General features: G+C 33.6%; 1 protein-coding gene across 2 annotated transcripts in view; it reads right to left on the bottom strand.

The window, feature by feature from the left end:
* Positions 1 to 239: 239 nt before the first annotated feature.
* Positions 240 to 19,657, bottom strand: part of LOC126745911 (uncharacterized) — a 101,097-nt gene continuing 81,679 nt past the window's right edge. For both annotated transcript variants that reach the window (XM_050453958.1, XM_050453959.1), the window contains exons 18-20: positions 15,811 to 16,176; positions 10,994 to 11,236; positions 240 to 10,931 (exon numbers count right to left, since the gene is read on the bottom strand). In XM_050453958.1, coding sequence (XP_050309915.1) covers positions 10,789 to 10,931; positions 10,994 to 11,236; positions 15,811 to 16,176 — 752 coding nt within the window. In that variant the 3' untranslated portion in view covers positions 240 to 10,788. The remainder of the gene's footprint in view (positions 10,932 to 10,993; positions 11,237 to 15,810; positions 16,177 to 19,657) is intronic.

Genomic DNA, 19,657 nt, shown 5'->3' with positions numbered 1-19,657 from the left:
CTTTCTATCCGGATATTTGTTGCTATATTATCATTAACTTTACATGTATAAAGATATAAGCTACGGTTAAACCAAAAACTTTATAAAATAAACAAACAATAAACAGCCTGTAGAAAAATAACCATAAAAATCTATGGTTTTAACAAAGAGGAATACTCATTGAAAATCAGACCATCACAACATATAATTAGGTTCGAACTATGTTGATTATGAAAAAACATCCAAAAGAAAAGCAAAAATAGGCGCTTCTTATGTATATTACATACACATAACTACATTTTGTAAACATTTGATACTCTATTTATAATATTTTAGGATTTTTTTGAAATTTTAAACTTTGGCGACCTATCTAAGTAATTATTTTCACATCACATTTCAACGAGTTATTGTCTTCTTGTAACTAAGGCTATACTTTTATTTAGGTGTACGTTCTATAATTTGCTGTGGATAAAATAAAATCGGAACCTAAAATAATATAAAGGATGTCCTCCAACTAATGGATCATAATTGAATAAATGATTCGTTAATGTTAGTACACCCTGTATAAGTGCAAAAAGCATATATATTTGGAAAGTTTTAGAGTGGAAGTGATATGCCCTATCCGTTATTTCTAATAGGTACATTGATAAACTATTAAAATGAGGTCAACAAAGATATGTTTTCTGAAGCAATTTTAAAGAATCGAACAGTATGTAGCAGTATAGTTGAGGAGTATCTGTGCGAAACCGGCTATATCTGATTTTTTCTATTTAGCACCAGTTTTATGGACTATCAAAGCGATTCGATTCAAAACTAATTATATCCATGTTAAAATCACATTTTAAAAGGTTTTGGAGCAAAAGCGGCCATTTTCACGATTTTATAGCAAACTCGGCTGCAATTTTCCGTTCCCTAAATGGCTTACGCTACATAGTACGTTAATCATTTGCTAAATCATATCTGACGTTGCAATATTAAGTAAGCGAACTTTAATAATAATAATTTTTCGTGTCATTTAAACATGCCTATGTTTTATTATTAAGCACCTACCTGTATTTCGTTAAGCTGTAAACTAATAAAAAGACACTTACAGTTAAGAAGTTTTATTCTCTATTTTGTATGTACTATTCATTAAAGGTCAAACAAGTTTTAGTATTTTTTAGCATATTTGTAATTAACGATTTTTTTGGTTACTTTTTTACGAATTTGTTCAACTTTGGTTTATTTACCTGCTTGTATGATGTAGTGCTCTTTCTGCACGACGTGCAACTGAAGTTGGATGAACTTTTATTCGACATCCTTGTTTCTAAAAATTACACTGCCAGATCATGACTCTGGACAATATACTTAGATTCGCAATAATATTTCATATTTGTCCTCCTGTACAGCACTTATAAATCTACACTTACTATTAAACGTGTTAATTATGTCGGCCATGACGTGAGAATAATCAAATATTTATATGACTTAGCTTCAAAAAACGACTACAAGAAATCTGCAACTTTGAAAATATTAACGTAACGTCAGATTTGATTCTTCTAGAGCAAACCATTAGAAAACGGAAAAATGCAACCCGGCTATATCCAATAAATAGGATAATCAGTAAGCCCGTTACGACAGAACACGTGGTTCGATCAAATATGCAAGGCTGTCGCTTGGCTCAGTGGTTAATATTATGCAGATATTGGTATCCAGTATGATTCGATTTCCAGTTTTTGAAGAGCCGACAGTTTCTTCGCTTGTTGTTTTACGGTTTATTTTTGTTTATTTGTGCAGTTTCTGCTATAGCAAAATTTACATAAGTGATATAACTATTGTAGAGGGAAATCAAGGCATCCGGAAACGATTGTTGCTTTACAATCAAAACGCAATATCAACAAATCTGAAAGGTGTGTTATACTTAAAGTTGTGTCACAGGTACTCGATTAATATCTGCCTCCTTTAATTGAATAGTGATGCTGATCTCTTTTGCGACATTTTAGTAACTGTCAGCACAATGTTTTTTGTTATTGAATCCAACATTCGGTTCTTATCACCAGCTTATGATGTTTGTGTAAAATGTAACAGGATAAAAGAACAATATAAAACAGAAACTAAAACCAAAAGGAGGAAACGTCTTATGCTTGAGTATCACGTCCACAAGAAGAGAGCGTGTGCCTTTTATGAGTTTGCGAAAAACATCTTTTTCTCACCTTTTTCTTCTGCTCACTCCATCACCTTTTTCTTTTGCTCTTCCAACAAGTTTGACACCAGTAAGTGATCCTTTTTATGCGCATCAAATAAGGTTCTACGCATTCTCTTCTGTGGGTATGTCCTCACGCAACTACTTTCTGCTAAAGACGTAGTTGGCTGAGGCTTAACAGAAGTGCTTTCTTACCTTGGATTATACTAAAGAATGTAACTAAAATGGTTGAAAAAAATTGTTGGTTAGAAATTCTGAGTCTACGGAAAACAGAACTTTAATCACTTTAACGGCAGAAGAACAGTTTTTTGCTTTGCTTATTGAAAACTATATAAATAAATACCAGCTCACACCCGAAAGACTCTTTAATGTAGATGAAACAGGTGTAACGACTGTTCCTAAAAGTATGCCAAAAGTCATAGACAAAAAAGGAAAGAGACCAGTCAGTCTATTAACCTCAACAAAAGGAACCAACTGGTTACGACTGTTTTCTGTTTTGGAGCCTCCCATGTTTGGGTTTGCATTAAAACTAATAAAACCAGATAATTCTGGAGTCCCAGAAGAATAATAAATAACCCAGAAGATCTTTTACCATGCGTCATGAAAATGGCTGGATTCAAAAAGGCAGTTATACCGAATGATTTAAAAGTGTGAACTATTTTAATGATACCAAATATAATTCAGTCTTACTGCGCTAGTCCAGGAATGCAGAGAAGCATTGGAAAGGCTTGCAGCACACAGGGAAGTGAGACTGAGGTGGGTCCCAGGACGCGTATTACCATTCTTTACTATTATACAGAGCAACTGTGCTCCGAAAGGCAGTGAAGAATGGCTTAGCAAATACGCGTATGCTTGAATGCCATTGTTTACTGCGATTCAGCACATCACCCAAATCGTAATACTCTGAATCAATCCACTAATTTTGGAGGACCTGACGAGCTAAGTGTGTTAAACGTTTTACAAAAGAAGTCTATCCAATATAGGGAAAGTGGAATAGCTAAAATAGCAATTAGAGAAAATCCACTTATTGTTGTCATTTTAACTCCAATAATGCTACGTGCGCATAAAGAATGGTTTTCCAGTGAAGTAGTATTCGTAGACTCTAGTGGTTCCTGCGACCAGACTAATACGTGCGTTACATTTATGTTTAGTGCTTCAAAAATTGGGGCTATACCATTGGCTTGCATCTTACACACTGCACAAACCGAAGCAAATTATTCCCTAGCATTCAATTTATTAAAAGAAACTCTTCCAGAAGACTCTTTTGGTAGTTCCCCTTATCCACAAGTATTTATGACGGACGATAGCGCAGCGGAAAAAATGCTCTATTATCTGTATTTTCTACGTCGGAAAATGAAAGACCTATTTTATTTCTTTGCATTTTTCATGTTTGCCAGACTTTCTGGCGTTGGTTGTGGGATAGCCACAATAACATTCTGAAAGAAAACCGAAGCTATGTAATGAAGTTGTTTCAACATATCATGTACGCTTTAACAGTTGAAGAGGCCAATGACTATTTTAATGAATTTATGAATGACAGTATCGTTCAGAAATATGACCTAAAAACTTATCTAAACAAATTTTGGCTACGAAAGGAAGAATGGTGTTTGTGTTTTAGAAAAAATGTGATGACGAGGGGGAACAACACATCGTAGAATCTTCAATACGCAGATTTAAAGACATCGTTTTAAAATGATGCAAAGCATTTAATATGTGTGTCTTAGTTGATTTTATAGTCAATGTTTTTGAGTCATACCATAAAATACACATCTTATTATTTGCCAATAATCGATCAACAAAAAATAATTTCCTGTACATGAAATTTTGTGGCAAAATTCAAAATATGAATGTAGAAAAAATTAATGAATACATGTATTCAGTAAGTAGTAATGCAGACTAATTTTTAATATACACCGTGGATATCGATTTAGCAGTGTGCGACTGTCTCTATGCGATATGGCTCTAGCGGTAAGTTTTGTAAACACCTTTGTGCTGTTCAAGAAAAATGCGATATAGTTTTTAAAAATGCTCCGTTATTAACTACAAATGATAAAAAAACACTTGCTAAGCTAAGTCTCGGATATGACATTTCTGAAGATTTCTTTGAAAATATGGATGCTAGCTCTAAAGAATGTGATATCAAAAATAATAACAGCAATAAAGAAGAAAGTCATCATGAGATATCTTCAATAACCATTACGCAAACGGAAGATGGCGAAGTTATTGAAAAGAAACATTTGTCCGCTATTGAACAGCTAAATTTAAATTTCATAAGGCTTACAAAAAAGGCTAAAGAAAATAGATCTGTTGATTTAACAAATTCAATTATAAAATTGAATGGGGTTAGAAAAACGCGATATTCCGCAAATATAGGAGTGCAACCTGGATCAATTAGCAGGCGTAAAAAAAGACCAGGCCTTACTTCTGGAGCCAAGAGAGTTCAGTCGGGAAGACCCTCAACTCAGAAAGGGGCAATTACTAAAAAACGTAAACAAAACTCTCGTATATTCTCGCATTACTCTTTATCACAGAAAATATCCCAAATGCTAAATCACACGGCAGACATTAACCTTTAAATTTTAAATGACATTTATAGATTTTTAAACGTAACAAGAGAATATACAGACTATCCTCGGCGGATAGGGTTAAAAGAGCACAAATGAACCAAAAATTTCATTTCTCGGCAAGAAGTCATTCTTGATAAAAAAATTTTGCTTGTAAAATAAATACGATTCACAAAGAAAAAATTTTGATTTTTTTGTACAGGGTTTACAAAAACAGCAAAAACATGATTTTCGAAAATATAAATTTTTAATTTTACAAATAAAATAATATTACTGAAGCTTGAAATAGCAACAAATAAGAATAAAATCTAATAATTTACTCTTCAAACGCTCCCTCTCCATATTCAATATTTCTTGTTTTCCCAAAATGTTGACTGCCTTTAAAATTTTAAAATAACATTATTTTAGTGAAAGTGTTATTCTAAATACATTTTTCTATGACATTTTGCTTTAAAACAAAAAAATAATGGTACTTTATTCGGGAAAAAAATCACGTTTTTGAAGTTTTTGCGAGCCCTGTACAAATAAACCAAATTTTCTTTTTGTGAATCATATTTGTTTTGCAAGCAAACATTTTTATTTGATGAGACCGTGACGTTTTTACGGAAACGCACTTTTTAGCAGCTTATACAATGATCGATTATCTGATGGTTCAATATGTTTACAATCCCAGAATGTCACAGGTGGCTCTAAATCCCTTCCTCAACGATCACTATCATATTTAGTTCGAAATGCGAGCGACGATTTTAATGAAGCTCTGACATAAATTGCTCAATGTAAATTAACAGTTCAAAACGCGTTGAAAGATTCTAATAAACAGGACTCAGTGGCATCAGCAGGAACTGTTGATGATCGTCCGCCAAGTTTGCTTTCCGCTAATATCGATTCCCAGCCATGTTGTTCTCTACTGGGTTAAATTTCTATTTGGTTAATAATCAAAAAGTTTAATCCCAAATTTACTTCCAAATAATGAGAGCGATGATTTTGAGGAAGAGGTCTCACTGGCCCAAATTACTAGTCACCTGAATTCATTTTGTCCATACCAAAAGTAAAACAAATTAAGAGAGCTACACGAAAAAGAGGTAAAAAAATTATTATTAGTCCATGTCAAAAAGAAAAATCCCTTTTGTTTATTCGATTCATATATCATCTGATAAGAAGGAAGATGTGCTGTGGTTATACTGCCAATATTTTTATTCTGAATCCCGAGGATTGGATTCAGTGGTGTAGACGATACAGAGAGTGAGGTTGTTTTTGGGTGCGAAAACTGCGAATAATGTGTATTTTAATCGAGTTTATAATAGTAGGTGCGCCTCTAGGTCTCCATTTTGTTAACATTTACTATTTCTTTATGCTTAACATATTTCACCTGCTACATTGTAAACTTCAACTAACATTCGTAACATTCAACTAAGAGGTTTCGAATGTTTTTATTTGCTACGATTCTTATCTCAAACTTTGTTTATGTTATTGGGTTCTACTTCTTTGGATAATTCAGTACAATTTTAGCAATGGAGTGCTATACAATCGAACAATGTGTTTACATTATTAAACAATATTTTCATAAGGATCGGGCATGTTTATCTCGTTCGGTTGAAAATATTCAAGCTATTCGTGAAAAGAGGTTGAACATTCAGTTTTTGTTGAAAGGCGTTCGTAAAGTTTTGTCATTAGCAGAGCTTCAACCTGGAGAGCTTTGAAAAAAGATTTAGGAGTACATTCTTAAAAGATTTAACTTACACAGGATCTAAAACCAGCCGATCATAAACAACGCCAGTTTTTTCAATTGGATCCTAGAGAGCAGAAGAGCGGACAATAATTTTTGCAATAAAATCATTTTTAGTGACGAGGCTTATTTTCACTTGGACTTTACATATGAGCCGCTCAGAGGAAAAGTGTTATATATCAGTATTTTTTTAATTTTTGAGTTATACCATTAATTATGTTTCTCCTGGTCTAATATATTCAGTCGAAAACTGGTATAAGTCAAAATTTTAACTTAGCTAAGATAAGAGCTTCCTAACGTTATTCCTCTCAACATAATGGATTCGTTTGCTGGAATAGTGGTATAAGTCAAGGCACCACGCTGTCCCGATGTCGCGCCAGGTCCTATTAAACTCGCTTTTTTTTGTTTAGTCAGGTTTTTTTAGTGTTATGGTACGTAGTGTGTACTTTGTGGTTATTAGCATCAAAGTTTTATTATTTCTTTAGTTTGTTGAAAAACGTGGTTTTGTTTACGGAACAAATGAGTGATTTAAACGATATTCCTGAAAACCGTATAGATAGTGACGAAAATGGTGTACAAAGGGGGAAAAACGTGTGCGACATGATAACCATCATAAGAAAACCAAGGCAAAAATATTGAGGAACAGCGGCAAGCAGTATGTTACTGGTAAAGGCACGATAATTCCTGCAAAGGGTTTTGAACGTACGCACAGCACGTGTGGCTGTGTAAAGCGTTGCAATAACTTTTTTAGCGAGGAGGAAAGAAACGGCATGTTTTCTCGTTTTTGGAGTTTTTCTCGACAAAATCCTTATGTTTCTGGACTTGTCCAAAGAGTTCCTGTGAAACAACGCCGTCCTAATGAGCTGGCTGATACATCAAAGGGGCCTAAGTCTGTTACTTACAAATACATTTTAATTAATAAAACAGAAAGTATCGTAGTTTGTAAAAAGTACTTTTTGGATGCGTTTATTATCTCAAACGGGAGATTTCAAAGACTTCTAAAAAAGGAAGAAATAGGTAATATACCAGAAGAAGATCTTCGTGGGAAAAAGGAATGTGTGCACAAAACATCTGAAGAAGCACTTAATGTTGTGAGGGAACATATTGGGCTTTTCCCGCGATTTGAAAGTCACTATACCAGGGCTCATAACCCAAACAGGAAATTCTTAAGCCCTGATCTCAACATTCGAAAATCATATAATTTGTATATACAATACTGCGATGAAAAAGGTTTACCTTAGGAGCAAATTATTAAAGAACATATCTATAGGGACGTATTCAATAAGGAATTCAACCTGTCGTTCCATAGCCCTAGGAAGGACACTTGTGCAAGGTGTGACAAGTACAAAATTAAAACATCCATTTTACCCGACGGACCTCAGAAGAACGAACTAGAGACTGAGCAAGCTGCATCTGAGAAAAGCCGAACGGGCAAGAAGTGCTTTAAAGGAAGATAGAGAAACGTCAAGAGACGTTTTAGACTCTACTATTGTTTTGACCTTCGATCTTCAAAAAGCGTTAGCTTTCCCCAAACTTTCTACATTAAATGCATACTATAAGCGTAATATGTACGTTTATAACTTGGGTATTCATCACACTTTAACTGGCCAAGCATTTATGTACATCTGGGATGAAACAGTGGCCTCTAGGGGTTCTCAGGAAATCGGGTCATGCCTCATGAAACACATCGAACTTCACTGTGCCAATATTGACCATATCATTGCCTATAGTTCAGAGTCCTAATAATAACGTTAGTAAGATTGATCACAAGTTTATGGTGTCTGGTCACTCCTATTTACTTAACGATAGAGATTTTGGGCATATCGAAAGGGCAGCCAAGCCGGCCTCAATCTACAGTAAAGATGACTGGATTCGAGTAATTCGCAATGCAAGAAAATCCAAATTTCAATTGTACGAAATGCAACAAAATAATTTTTTTCGACTAAGAATTTTAAACAGTCAGTCACAAAAAGAAAAACAAACAATAATAAAGTCCCTTTCAAGTGGTTGCAAGTCCAGTGGCTACAGTTTGACAGCATTCCTTACGAACTCTTGTATAAGGAAACATGTGGAGTTTAGTAGTTTGGATCTAAAAAAATCAGCCAAGGGAAGACCCCGTACTTCCTTTTCTTCTGCAAGCTTACAACCACTGTATGATACTCCTAGATCAGTTACTGTAGCTAAGAAAAAAGATATGATAGAACTTCTTCAGTGGATTCCCCCGATTCAGCATCAGTTCTTCCTGGACTTACTGACAAAAGAAGATGCTGTTGACAGTGGTCCATTGTCCGATTCTGATAAAGATTAATTTGTTTAATAACTTGTTCTTACTCTCCTTACTGTAAGTTTAGTAGTAGTAATGTTTTGCTCTTCAAGCTCTATATTTTTTTGAACACTTTTATCAGTAATAGATATCATAGTAAACATACTACAGCTATTATTTTTCTTTGGTTCATCAGTTTTGTGAAGTTTGGTTTAAACTTTTACGAGGAAAAGTGATATAACTCTCCAAGCTATACCACTTTTCCGCTCTGTTTTTGAAAAAAACTTACTGGAAGAATGAAATTGGGCGGCAAAAATGTAATTAATGGGCGCAATCAGTAAAAATGTTTACCATATGAAATTCTAGTACAGGGTTATTATAAATATATACATAAAAGTAAAGAATATGTTACTGTGATTTTTTAATTTATCCAGATACAAAATATCAATTTTCTAAATTTCTACTTTAAGGGAGTTAGACCACTTTTCCGCTGAACGGCTCATATAACAAAACTGTCACACCTGGTGCAATGAAAATCCTAGGCAAGTCAACGAAAAGAAAATGCATGCTCAACGTGTCACAGTTTGGTGCGGTTTTTGGGGTTGGGGGTATAATTGGACCATATCCTTTTCAAAATGAAGACCAACAAGATGCTACAGTAAATGGGGAGCAATACCATACCAAACGGTGATTGGTTTTTTATGGAATGAATTGGACATGAATTTAGAGATCATGTGGTTCTAACAAGGTGGTGCGACATGTCATACAGCACGAGACGACACATTGAACTTATTGCGTACACGGTTTGGAGGGAGGATTATTTCAAGGAATGGGGACGTATATTAGCCAGCAAGATCATGCGATTTGACGTCACTGGATTAATTTTTTGTGGGGCTATATAAAAAGCAGAGCTTACGAAAACAACCTCCAAACCATTGAACAATTGAAGATGAATGAGAAGAAATGAGACGAATAATTCGTGACATAACTCAAGAAATGTGTTAAGATGTAATGGAAAATTTCAATAAAAGAATTGGATGTTGCCGAAAAGTCATGATGCTTATTTGGCATCAGGTATAATTTTACACCGTCAACCTAGACACTGCCCTAGATAACTTGCAGGTATGTTATGAAAAATTAATTTATTCATTACCAACATTCGAAAAATGCAAAATGGCTCATTCCAGTCATTTTAGAAACGGTAATACTCAGATATAATATTATTATGCTTTTTCTCCAAATAAAGATTTATTTCCACCGAGAAAAAATTCCTCAGTTTCTTTTAAAGTGCCGTTTTGCCTTCGATTCCTTGACTTTATAGTTTTGAAATATTTTTTCGTAAAAATTTTATTAAAATTTTTACTTTTTTCATATTAGGTTGGATTTTGCAACAAAATCACTATATTAAAACTACATTCTATATACACAAACTTAAATATGCTATATCAATCAAATATATTAATTTTTTTTATTTATTTTTATTAAACTGTAAAGGCCAAGAGATTGGGCATTTTTTTGCCATTTTCCCAACATTTTACCGATTTTTCACAGATACTCCTCAATCGAGTAGTTCATCGCAATAACCTACCCACAATGACAAAAACTATTCACAAAAAACTCTTAGAGTTAAACCTAAACAAAATCGTTGTGGTTATTTTACATCGTTGCTTTTACATGTAGAAAAATAATATATGCCATATATTTTGTACTGTAAAGTTGGTTTTTAGTGTTTTATGCAAAGGAATAATGTCCGATACCACAACTATGCTTTATGATACCTAATTATAAAAAGCATGCAACGGTTCACTATAATTTTTAATCACATTTATAAGCTTCTTGAAGAACAACGATAATTATTAATATTAGTTATTCTGACTTGGTCAGATCATAAATTTCTTCCCTCTCTTTTAATTACTAATAGTTGCATAACTAACTCTTGAAGATGGTAAAATCACGGCAGTAATATTATTATCTTTTTACTGACGTCTCCTACGTGATTTTAACCATCCTTCTAACTTCTACCGAAAAATAAAATAAAACGGCAATCTTGTTTTCTCATAAAAAAAAAGAAAGTCTACACAGGACAGGGTACTGGTAAACGTGGCTGTATTATTCCTCCAGGACCTGGCAGGTTTGAAATTCCTTCGTTAAGATACTCGTCGACCGCTCTAGCTGCTTGACGTCCTTCTGAAATAGCCCAGACCACTAAAGATTGACCTTAAAACAAAATTTAAATACGTTAACGTTATTGCAACAAAAAAAAGGGTGCTGGAAAATACCTCTTCGACAATCTCCAGCGGCAAATACATTGTTAACGCTCGTCTTGTAATTGTTTGTGTTGAAATTAGATCTTGGGTCTAGTTCGAGCTCTAATTGATCACCGATAGCTCTCTCTGGACCTAAGAAGCCCATAGCAAGTAGAACCAAATCAGCTTTGAACACCTTCTCTGTTCCTGGAACTGTGTTCATCTGCCACCTACCAGTATCATCTTTAGTCCATTCTACGTTTACCGTTTTAACACCTAGAAAAAAAAATGCGATACACCTGCTATGAACGAAAAGTAGAATAGAAATTGGCAGAATAGAGGTTGAACAACAAAAGGAAAATGCAGGCAGTCCAAAAAATAAAATATGGATAATATCACTATAAATTTAGCTTGCTTATGTTGCATTATTTTTTTGAGAAACACTATAAAAGAAGTACAATTAAATTTTGGGTTCTACATTTTTCATTTCGATTATCATCACAGGTTTTGTATGCCGGGTGGTCGACTGGGAACTGCATGTATTACCATTATTTAATTCACCTTGCATCTAGCGCTACTTCCATGGTGAAATAGAAACAAATTCAGTGCAGGAAAAAGTATCTCCAAAACACTGTACAACAAATAATTCATTATAATGTTCAATCTATACGTAACTCCTTTTTTATTGTATTTTAAGGTACTTCTTAGTGAGGTTTCAGCAGATTGTTTATGTCTGAATGAGCACTGGTTGGCACCAGGTGAGCTAGACTTTGGTTTCGTTGGGGGTTGTTGGTATGGTAAAGCTTTAAAAATTTATAATTTTTTTAGGTTTTTTAATTAAAAAAAAACTAGACAAAAACTGCTCGAAATGAGAGATGTCTGAATATAAAAGAAAAACAGAAAATTATTATTTCTGCAAAAATCTAGTAACACTCAACAAGCTATAAGGAAGCTTATAAAAGTTATATTTTACCCCCACCCTTTCAATTATTTCAGAATTTTTTTTTCGAATTCAAACTAACTATACCAGCGGATTGTTCTCATCAAGTAGATTACGAAAACACCGGGTTATAAGGGAATCCGAGCAGAAGAAATCGAGTATTTTTTCGACCTCGTTTTTGAGGCCAAAAATGGGTATCAAAAATGCCATATCTCGGCTATCATAGAAGCTACGACCTTACGGATGGACTCGTTGGATTCAGAACGACGAAAATAAGACAAAAACCGTTGGAATTTTTAACTAATAGTCTAGTCAAAAAATTTAAAAAAGGCCCCTGTTAAAGTTTTAGAAGCATTTCGTATTACTTTTTGACAAACAGTGTTTTTATACAAATTTGACCCCGCTGAATCCGAAAATGCCGGTTGCCAAAGCGAAATCGTAACCGGAAGTGAAGGAAATTTATGTTTCCAGACATAACATGAGTAATTTAAAAACACAGAATAAACTTAGTTCACATAAAAACATATTTTTAATAAAAAATTTTTCCTCTTATTTTTTTCTCTTCTTTTTGGTATTTATTTTTTGTGTGTGTTGTCTATCGTACATTTATTTATTGTGAACCAAGGTATCTCCAGAACGTTTCTACATGTATTTATAAACCTTATTAGTTTTCACCATCGCAGGTTGGTAGCACTGCAACGTGTGAAATTACTGCGCGCTCGTCGAGCTGCGGCCTTTCTGTCTGTTCGCATACCTTTAGTGTGCATTAAACCGTCTGGATATCTTGTGACTGTTGTGCTGTGTTATCGAAATTAAAATAAAACTATTGTGAATCCGCTTAGGTGTAGTGTTTTTTTGTGAATACCAGGGAATTGTGCTTTTAAAGGGTAAGTTCAATATGACCATTCGATGGGATGGGAATCTGTAGCACAAATTTAAAATCTCAATATAATAAGAGAAAAAGATAATAAATCAAAGCCTATAAAATAAGAAATTAAATTTATTATCGAAAACGAATTTATTATATTATATTTATATATATTTGAACTTGAAAATACACAACGTGCCACTAAAGATATAGCTAAATCTAGACTAGTATATTATTATATATCGGCCAAATAAGTATAATCTGCCAAATTCTTTTTTAATTTCCACAGCAATTTTTTTTTTAAATCGTTGCCTTAATCTTTTTTTCATGATCAATGCTACTTCGGTAAAACCTCTGCCGTACACGAATACTACGTGTTTCCCAATTGTTAATAATTACTCCTTTTGGTAATGCAGTTTCTTGTCATAACTATTCTGTCTTTTATTCAGGCTATGGGTGACGAGACAGACGAAGTTAACGTTGGGCTCTGTTTAATTTGCCAAAAGAATATTCCCAAAAAAACTTTGTGAAGGCTTGGAGACAGCAGAAAGACACAGTTGCTGTCATGTGCTAAACAACGAGAAAGTGCATTTGACATGCAATTTAGTCCAGCAATAATGCGCATCATAAAACTAATTAACATTGACAACAGTGGCAATATCATAAGAGCTGTTATGCAATCTTTACTTCTGCTGACAAAATTAAGAATGTACAAGACGACAATAATAATAAACAGAGCAAATTTTCTACTCGATCTCAAACAAGAAAAACAGATTGGGAGAAATGCCTGATATGTCAAAAGGAAAAACCAAAGGAAAAATGGAAACTAATCATGCAAAAAAATATAAATAAAAAGTTTATGGAATTGTCTAATTTTGATTACAAGCTTCATGTACGAGTAAGTGCAGTAAATGACTTAATTGCCGCCGAAGGAAAATATCACAGTTCTTGTCTGCTTGGTCTACAACAAGCCAAAGAGAGCTGGAAGGCAACAGACGCAAACAATAATAAGGAAAGCCTTTCTTTTATACGAAGTGCTCGCATTTGTCGGTAATGAGTGGTACTGCACGTGATACTAAGTACATTCCTGTACATGCTATATGCAGGAAGCTTATGCCGGAGCAAGTTTCACATCTTCTTGCTTTCCACGCAATAACGGGCTGCGATTCCACGTCAAAGTTGGCGTCTATTACAAAAGTTGGAGCATGGCAGGCTTTTTGTGGGACAAATTGCGAGCTTCTGGGACGCCTTGGATAGTGGCCACTAGAGGAGGACGTCCTTAAAAACATCGAGAAATTTGTCGTCAAACTGTATAAGGTAAAAGAATGCACATACAAGATTTTATATCCATAAAAGTCAGGAAATAATAGTTTGTCATTGTAAAGGACATTGCAATACAAAAAATTGCAGTTGCCGAAGGGCGAATGAGTCTAGCCTCAAACTGTGCACTCCTTGTAAACGTTCTTGCATAAACTCTGGAGACACACAATAAATATTTCTTAAGTCTTTTTTTTTAACAAATAAAAACAGTTTTTTTACACAAATAATTATTTTTTTAAATGTTAACATTAGTTCTAGTATACTTGCACAGTTTGCTAAAAGCCAAAAAGTGCAATTTTAACCGCTTGTAATGTACTTTTAAGAAAATATATTTTGTGTATAAATATATTATGTTTTTGCATTCCTTATGTCTGAAAACATATTAAAAAAACACTTTGGTCGCGTCCCAACCTCAAACAAGGGAGTTTTAGCGACAAAAAAACCGGTTTTAAGGCCATTTCGGACGCCATGTTGCATATCTCACTTCCGGTTGCGATTTCGCTTTGGCAACCGGCATTTTTGGATTCAGCGGGGTCAAATTAGTAAAAAAACACTCTTTGCCAAAAAGTAATACGAAATGCTTCTAAAACTTAAATATTCCAGAAATTTGTCTAGACTATAAAACAAAACCGTTGGAATTTTTCCGATAGCTCCCATAGAAGCCGAGAAATCGACCTTCAAAGTTTGTCATTTTTCGGGTATATAAAAAAAATAAAATTATCAATAACAAAACAAAAAATTATACCTTTACCTCAAATTAAAAACTCGATGCAAATAGTTTTAATAACTACTTTTGTTCCACCGCTGAAAATGTGGTAAATAAACTTAAAAATTCTCAACAGACATTTACAGACTACCCCCTGAAATTCTATTTCAAAGTGTAACAGCAAATAAAAAATGTAATAGTAACAGTAATGAAAAACATACGGTATTAAAACAAGAATCAATAAAGCAAGTAGTTCAACCTCTTACTGTTGAAAGAAAGCCTTAGGAATAAGAATCTTAATAATGTTTAGTTGGTTTAAAGATGTTACTCTTAGAATAGGTTATATCTACTTCTACGGTTTATTTTCAATCCAAAATCCAATACAAAAAATTCATATTGTTAATATATCATGTGTTAATATAGTATAGCTGAAACTTCCCTCTTTTGGAAATATGTGTAAACTTGACAACAGAGAATCGCTAAATATTTTTGGAAACAAAACACACCCTTGCCCCTAAGCACATGTTGAACTCGAACAAAGTTGTTGTTCACTGATTCTAGTCTTTCAATGTTCTAAGATTTTAGTAAATATAAAGTCGTTATAAAAACAAATATTTACTTTTAATTAAATCGTCTTATTTGTGATCACTCACAAGTAGCTAGCATTTCAATTGTGGGACTCTATGATGCCAATTATTATTAGAATAACCAATGATAAATGACAGGAATTCAGATAGCAATATTGTAAATGCCTCCACAAAAACTGTTATGAATATATGTGATTTATAATTATTTTATTAAAATCACTCATAACCTGATAATTCGATTATTTAAATAGTGTGGTTCTTCTTCTCATCACTATTAAAAATTGCGAAAATTTCAGAGCATATGTCAGAAGAGAGAAAATATTGGGCAACATGCCTGTTTAAAGTAGTGTTGCTTTCAATCCTCCCCAGCGAATAAAATGAAACACGTGAGGCTCATAACATGTACTTGTGACACTCATTTCAACTTACCACTAATGTGTCCATTTCCGTCATCCAAAAACTCTTGAGTCATAATGCTAAAGACCCTGGGATCGGAACCGAACCTAACCTTGACCTCTTCATGCCCATAGTCGACCCTGAAAATTCTAGGCCACTGCGGCCAAGGATTATCGGATGATCTTTTAGGACCGGGCTCTGGTAAGATCTCAAAAGTGGTGATGGATGCTGCGCCTTGACGAAGAGACGTGGCGATACAATCGCACCCCGTGTCTCCACCTCCGATGATGATCACGTGCTTATCCTTGGCGTGGGGACCGTCGTGGTTGGCGCCCAGTTGCTTCTTTTGCCAACTCTCCAGGAATTCCATCGCAAAGTGAATTCCGTTGAGTTGACGACCTAAGTAGACATTTTTACAGATAAATAAAGTAGCAATAGAAGTAGAAATACGTTAAATGATTTACTTAAGTAAATACAGATTTTCTAAATATAACATAACGCACGTAAGCTCACTATGAGTTTGTTTGAGTCCGTTTGTATGAGTCTGTGCAATCCAATAAGGTATTTTAAAAATAAGTTTCTTTATTCCTTTAGGCTTTCGAGCCATAATATTAGATTTGAAAACAAGTGTTAACTACACGGTCCTATCCAACAAGTTTATTTTAATAGAGCTTTAAAAGTATTTATAGTTCCATGCAAGTAAATGACTGTCTTTTTCTTACATTTATTTTTATTATGTGTACTTTTTATTTCTTTTATGCGGGAGTAAAATGTACAACATAGTCGACAAATTTTATAAAAAGTAGTGTTTGTAGGCTTCTTTGTGATGCAATTAAGTAACTGCTAGATATGATGGGATAAATATGCTTTATGGGTTCGCTAAAACTCATTTTATGAATGTATTCTATATTTAGAATGTATAGTGAATTAGAATCCAGTCGCGAAGTGACTAAAAATTAACTCTGCCATGGGACAAACATTTTAGGTAGAAACGTGTCATCCATTTTTCTCCAAGAGACCAAATAAAAACAAAACAAAGGTAAGAACACAAAGTCACGGTCTCATCAAATCGATGTAATTTTTTCAAAAGCTACACGTGTTTCGCTCCTATCGGAGCATCATCAGGCCTAAAAAATACATTAAGATATTTTTCACAAAAAGAACGCTTATAAATTATGATAAAACTCATTACCTAGACCTACACAGATCACATTACAACTAACAACAAAAGAAATGCTAGGTTAAGTTAACAATTCCTACCATAGATAAAAATGTATGCTTAAAAAATAAAAAGTAAATATGTAAAATGTCACCAGTAGGGAACGATCCAACAACCTTTAGATCTATAGGCGCGCGTCTAACCCAAAGGCCACCAAGTAACATAATCAAACATGGGGAACAATCCGAACTATATTACTAAGTGTGAATATAAGTAAACAATCTTAACAATAAAAACCAAAAATATATACAATCGAAAAGGAAAAGACTTTTTTAAATTCTTTGAGAGTGGTTGTTATAAATGAGGTGAGGTTCAAACGTGAAAATATCGTTCGCACACACAAGGACAGGGCTCTTCTTAGCTTTAGTTATTTCCATTTTTTCCAACAAGTCCAGTTTTTTGCCTTTTGAGCACTCATGCAAAATATCCGCTCCCTGAGTTTAAAAAAAACCATGTGAGGAGGCCAATAAATGATTCGCAAACGCCGATTTAGTTTCAATCATGTCAGTATCCCTGTACCTGTCCACCAAACTTGTATGTTCCTTTATTCTGGTGGAAATTTTTCTTCCCGATTGCCCTATGTAAATGGCATTACAGTCATTACATCTTAATGAAACATTTTAGGCTTACTGTGAATTACTTTTATAAACCAATTTTTTAAAGTTTTTAGAACTTCATAAGTGCACTCGTATCCTATGAGATTGCACCCATATCCTATGAGAATACCTATCTGTAACGGTTTTTCTTGGCTAAGATTGTTATTTATCATTACACTTTGTCGTCTGTCAGCAAGATAATCGGTCATTAATTCCTTAGCTAGTCCCTTAACACCGTATCCTTCCAACCTTTCCAGTAGCTTGTCGTATGGAACCGTATCAAAAGCCTTTGCTAAATCCAAAAATATAGCAAGAGGCCTCCGATTACTATTCAGTGCTGATTGAATAAAGCTTATCAATGTGTGCATGGCGTCCACTGTCAAAACACCTTTTTTAAAACCGAATTGCATCTCAGAAATAATCTTATGTTTTTTAAAATGCCTTCCGTTTGTATATAGGTACAGCATTCGTTTTTTCAAAGATCGTTTTTCAAGAGAGGAAATTAAATAAATATTTTATTTATATGTTAGGAGTTGTGATATATTGTATAATTAATTTAAGAACTCTAGTTTTAATTTTGTCATATTTCTTTAATTTCCTTATCTGTAACTGGTCTTAGGAATCTTGAGTTGACAACTTTATTTTGAATGGAAAAATTTATATTCATTGTAAAAAAAGTCATTAAATATGTTTGCTATATCTTGATACTATTGCGGATTTGCTTTTACTTTCATTTGTTGCTTTATTTGCCGAGTTTTTTAATAAAATTTTTGTATTCAAAAATTTTATATTTATAATAGTTGCTTTTTGTTCTTTTTTAAAGTGTCATTTCTGTTTCTTAAAGTTTTGTATGCTTTTTTGGCCAGAACATTTTGAGGGCTTTTAGTTATAAATATTCTTTGACTATCGCGCTGTTTAATTAAATATAAATTTTTTTGTGTTATCCAATCTTTCCTTCCTTTTTTAGTTTCGTTTATTGGTATATTTTTCACGTGTGTATTTGGAATTATATAGAATTCTAATTTCATAATAAAAATTTTTTAGCGATACTCTATATTTTATTCTTGATGTATATCTTGCCATCCTTCGTTCTGGATATTTACCAGCAAACCAGTAGAGTTTAGAATTTCATGTAGTTTTAAACTTTGCTTTACTTGAACGATGTTTGTGTGTGATGTTAAGTAAAGAAGGCTGGTGTAATGGTCCGAATTTGTTGCTTTAAGCATGAAAGGATGTAATGTATAGGAGTTATTATTTATATATTTAATTAATAAATAAATAATATCGGTCAATCGCGGTGGCTGTATCCAGCGCAACTTGTATAGGCATATTAATCAAAGGGAAAATACCATGACTAGCTGTAATATTGAAATACTCCTGCACATTATAAGCCTGATTATCCAATATGTTAATATTTATATCACCTACCAATATATCGATTTGACTATTACTTTCAGAGAGTATTTAATTTAAGTCATTGATAAAAATATTGGCATTTCTGGAGGGAGGTCTATAAGTAGCAATTAATTTATATTTCCATTAATGTTTCCAAAACAGGATAGCCATAAAAGTCACCTCGTGTTTTTGGGTGACGTAAGTATATACTTCCAAATCATTGCGCACATAAACTAGAGTTCCATCATTGTGGTTAAAATTACCATTAATGTAGTAAAAATTGTATCCTTCAATATGAAATTTTTTTGTTCGAATTTGGCGGGTTTCTAAAAAATTAACAAATCATGACTAAAGCGACTTTACTGTAAAAGTATTAGAAATTCGTTAAAATGCTTTGGCGGACTACTTATATTCATATGACAAACAAGTAGCTGTAAATTTGTCGTTTACTGAATTTTTTTCATTTTCACACCGTTGTGAAATAGCAATGAACGTGTGGATAAACCAGTATCTTCTTATAGCTATAGATGCGAAATATTGCAGATATTTGATGACTCTGGTTTTAACCAATTTCCAAGACTCAAAATCTCAAAAAAGCTTAAGATTACGTTTGACGAATTTACGTCTCATCGGACCACAATCTAGTAAGTGAGCCACGTAAATCTCAAGA

The sequence above is a fragment of the Anthonomus grandis genome, chromosome 16 (assembly GCF_022605725.1).
Source record: "Anthonomus grandis grandis chromosome 16, icAntGran1.3, whole genome shotgun sequence".
Lineage (NCBI taxonomy): Eukaryota > Metazoa > Arthropoda > Insecta > Coleoptera > Curculionidae > Anthonomus > Anthonomus grandis.
The sequence above is the reverse complement of the archived record's forward strand: the minus strand, read 5'-3'. Positions and strand labels throughout refer to the sequence as shown.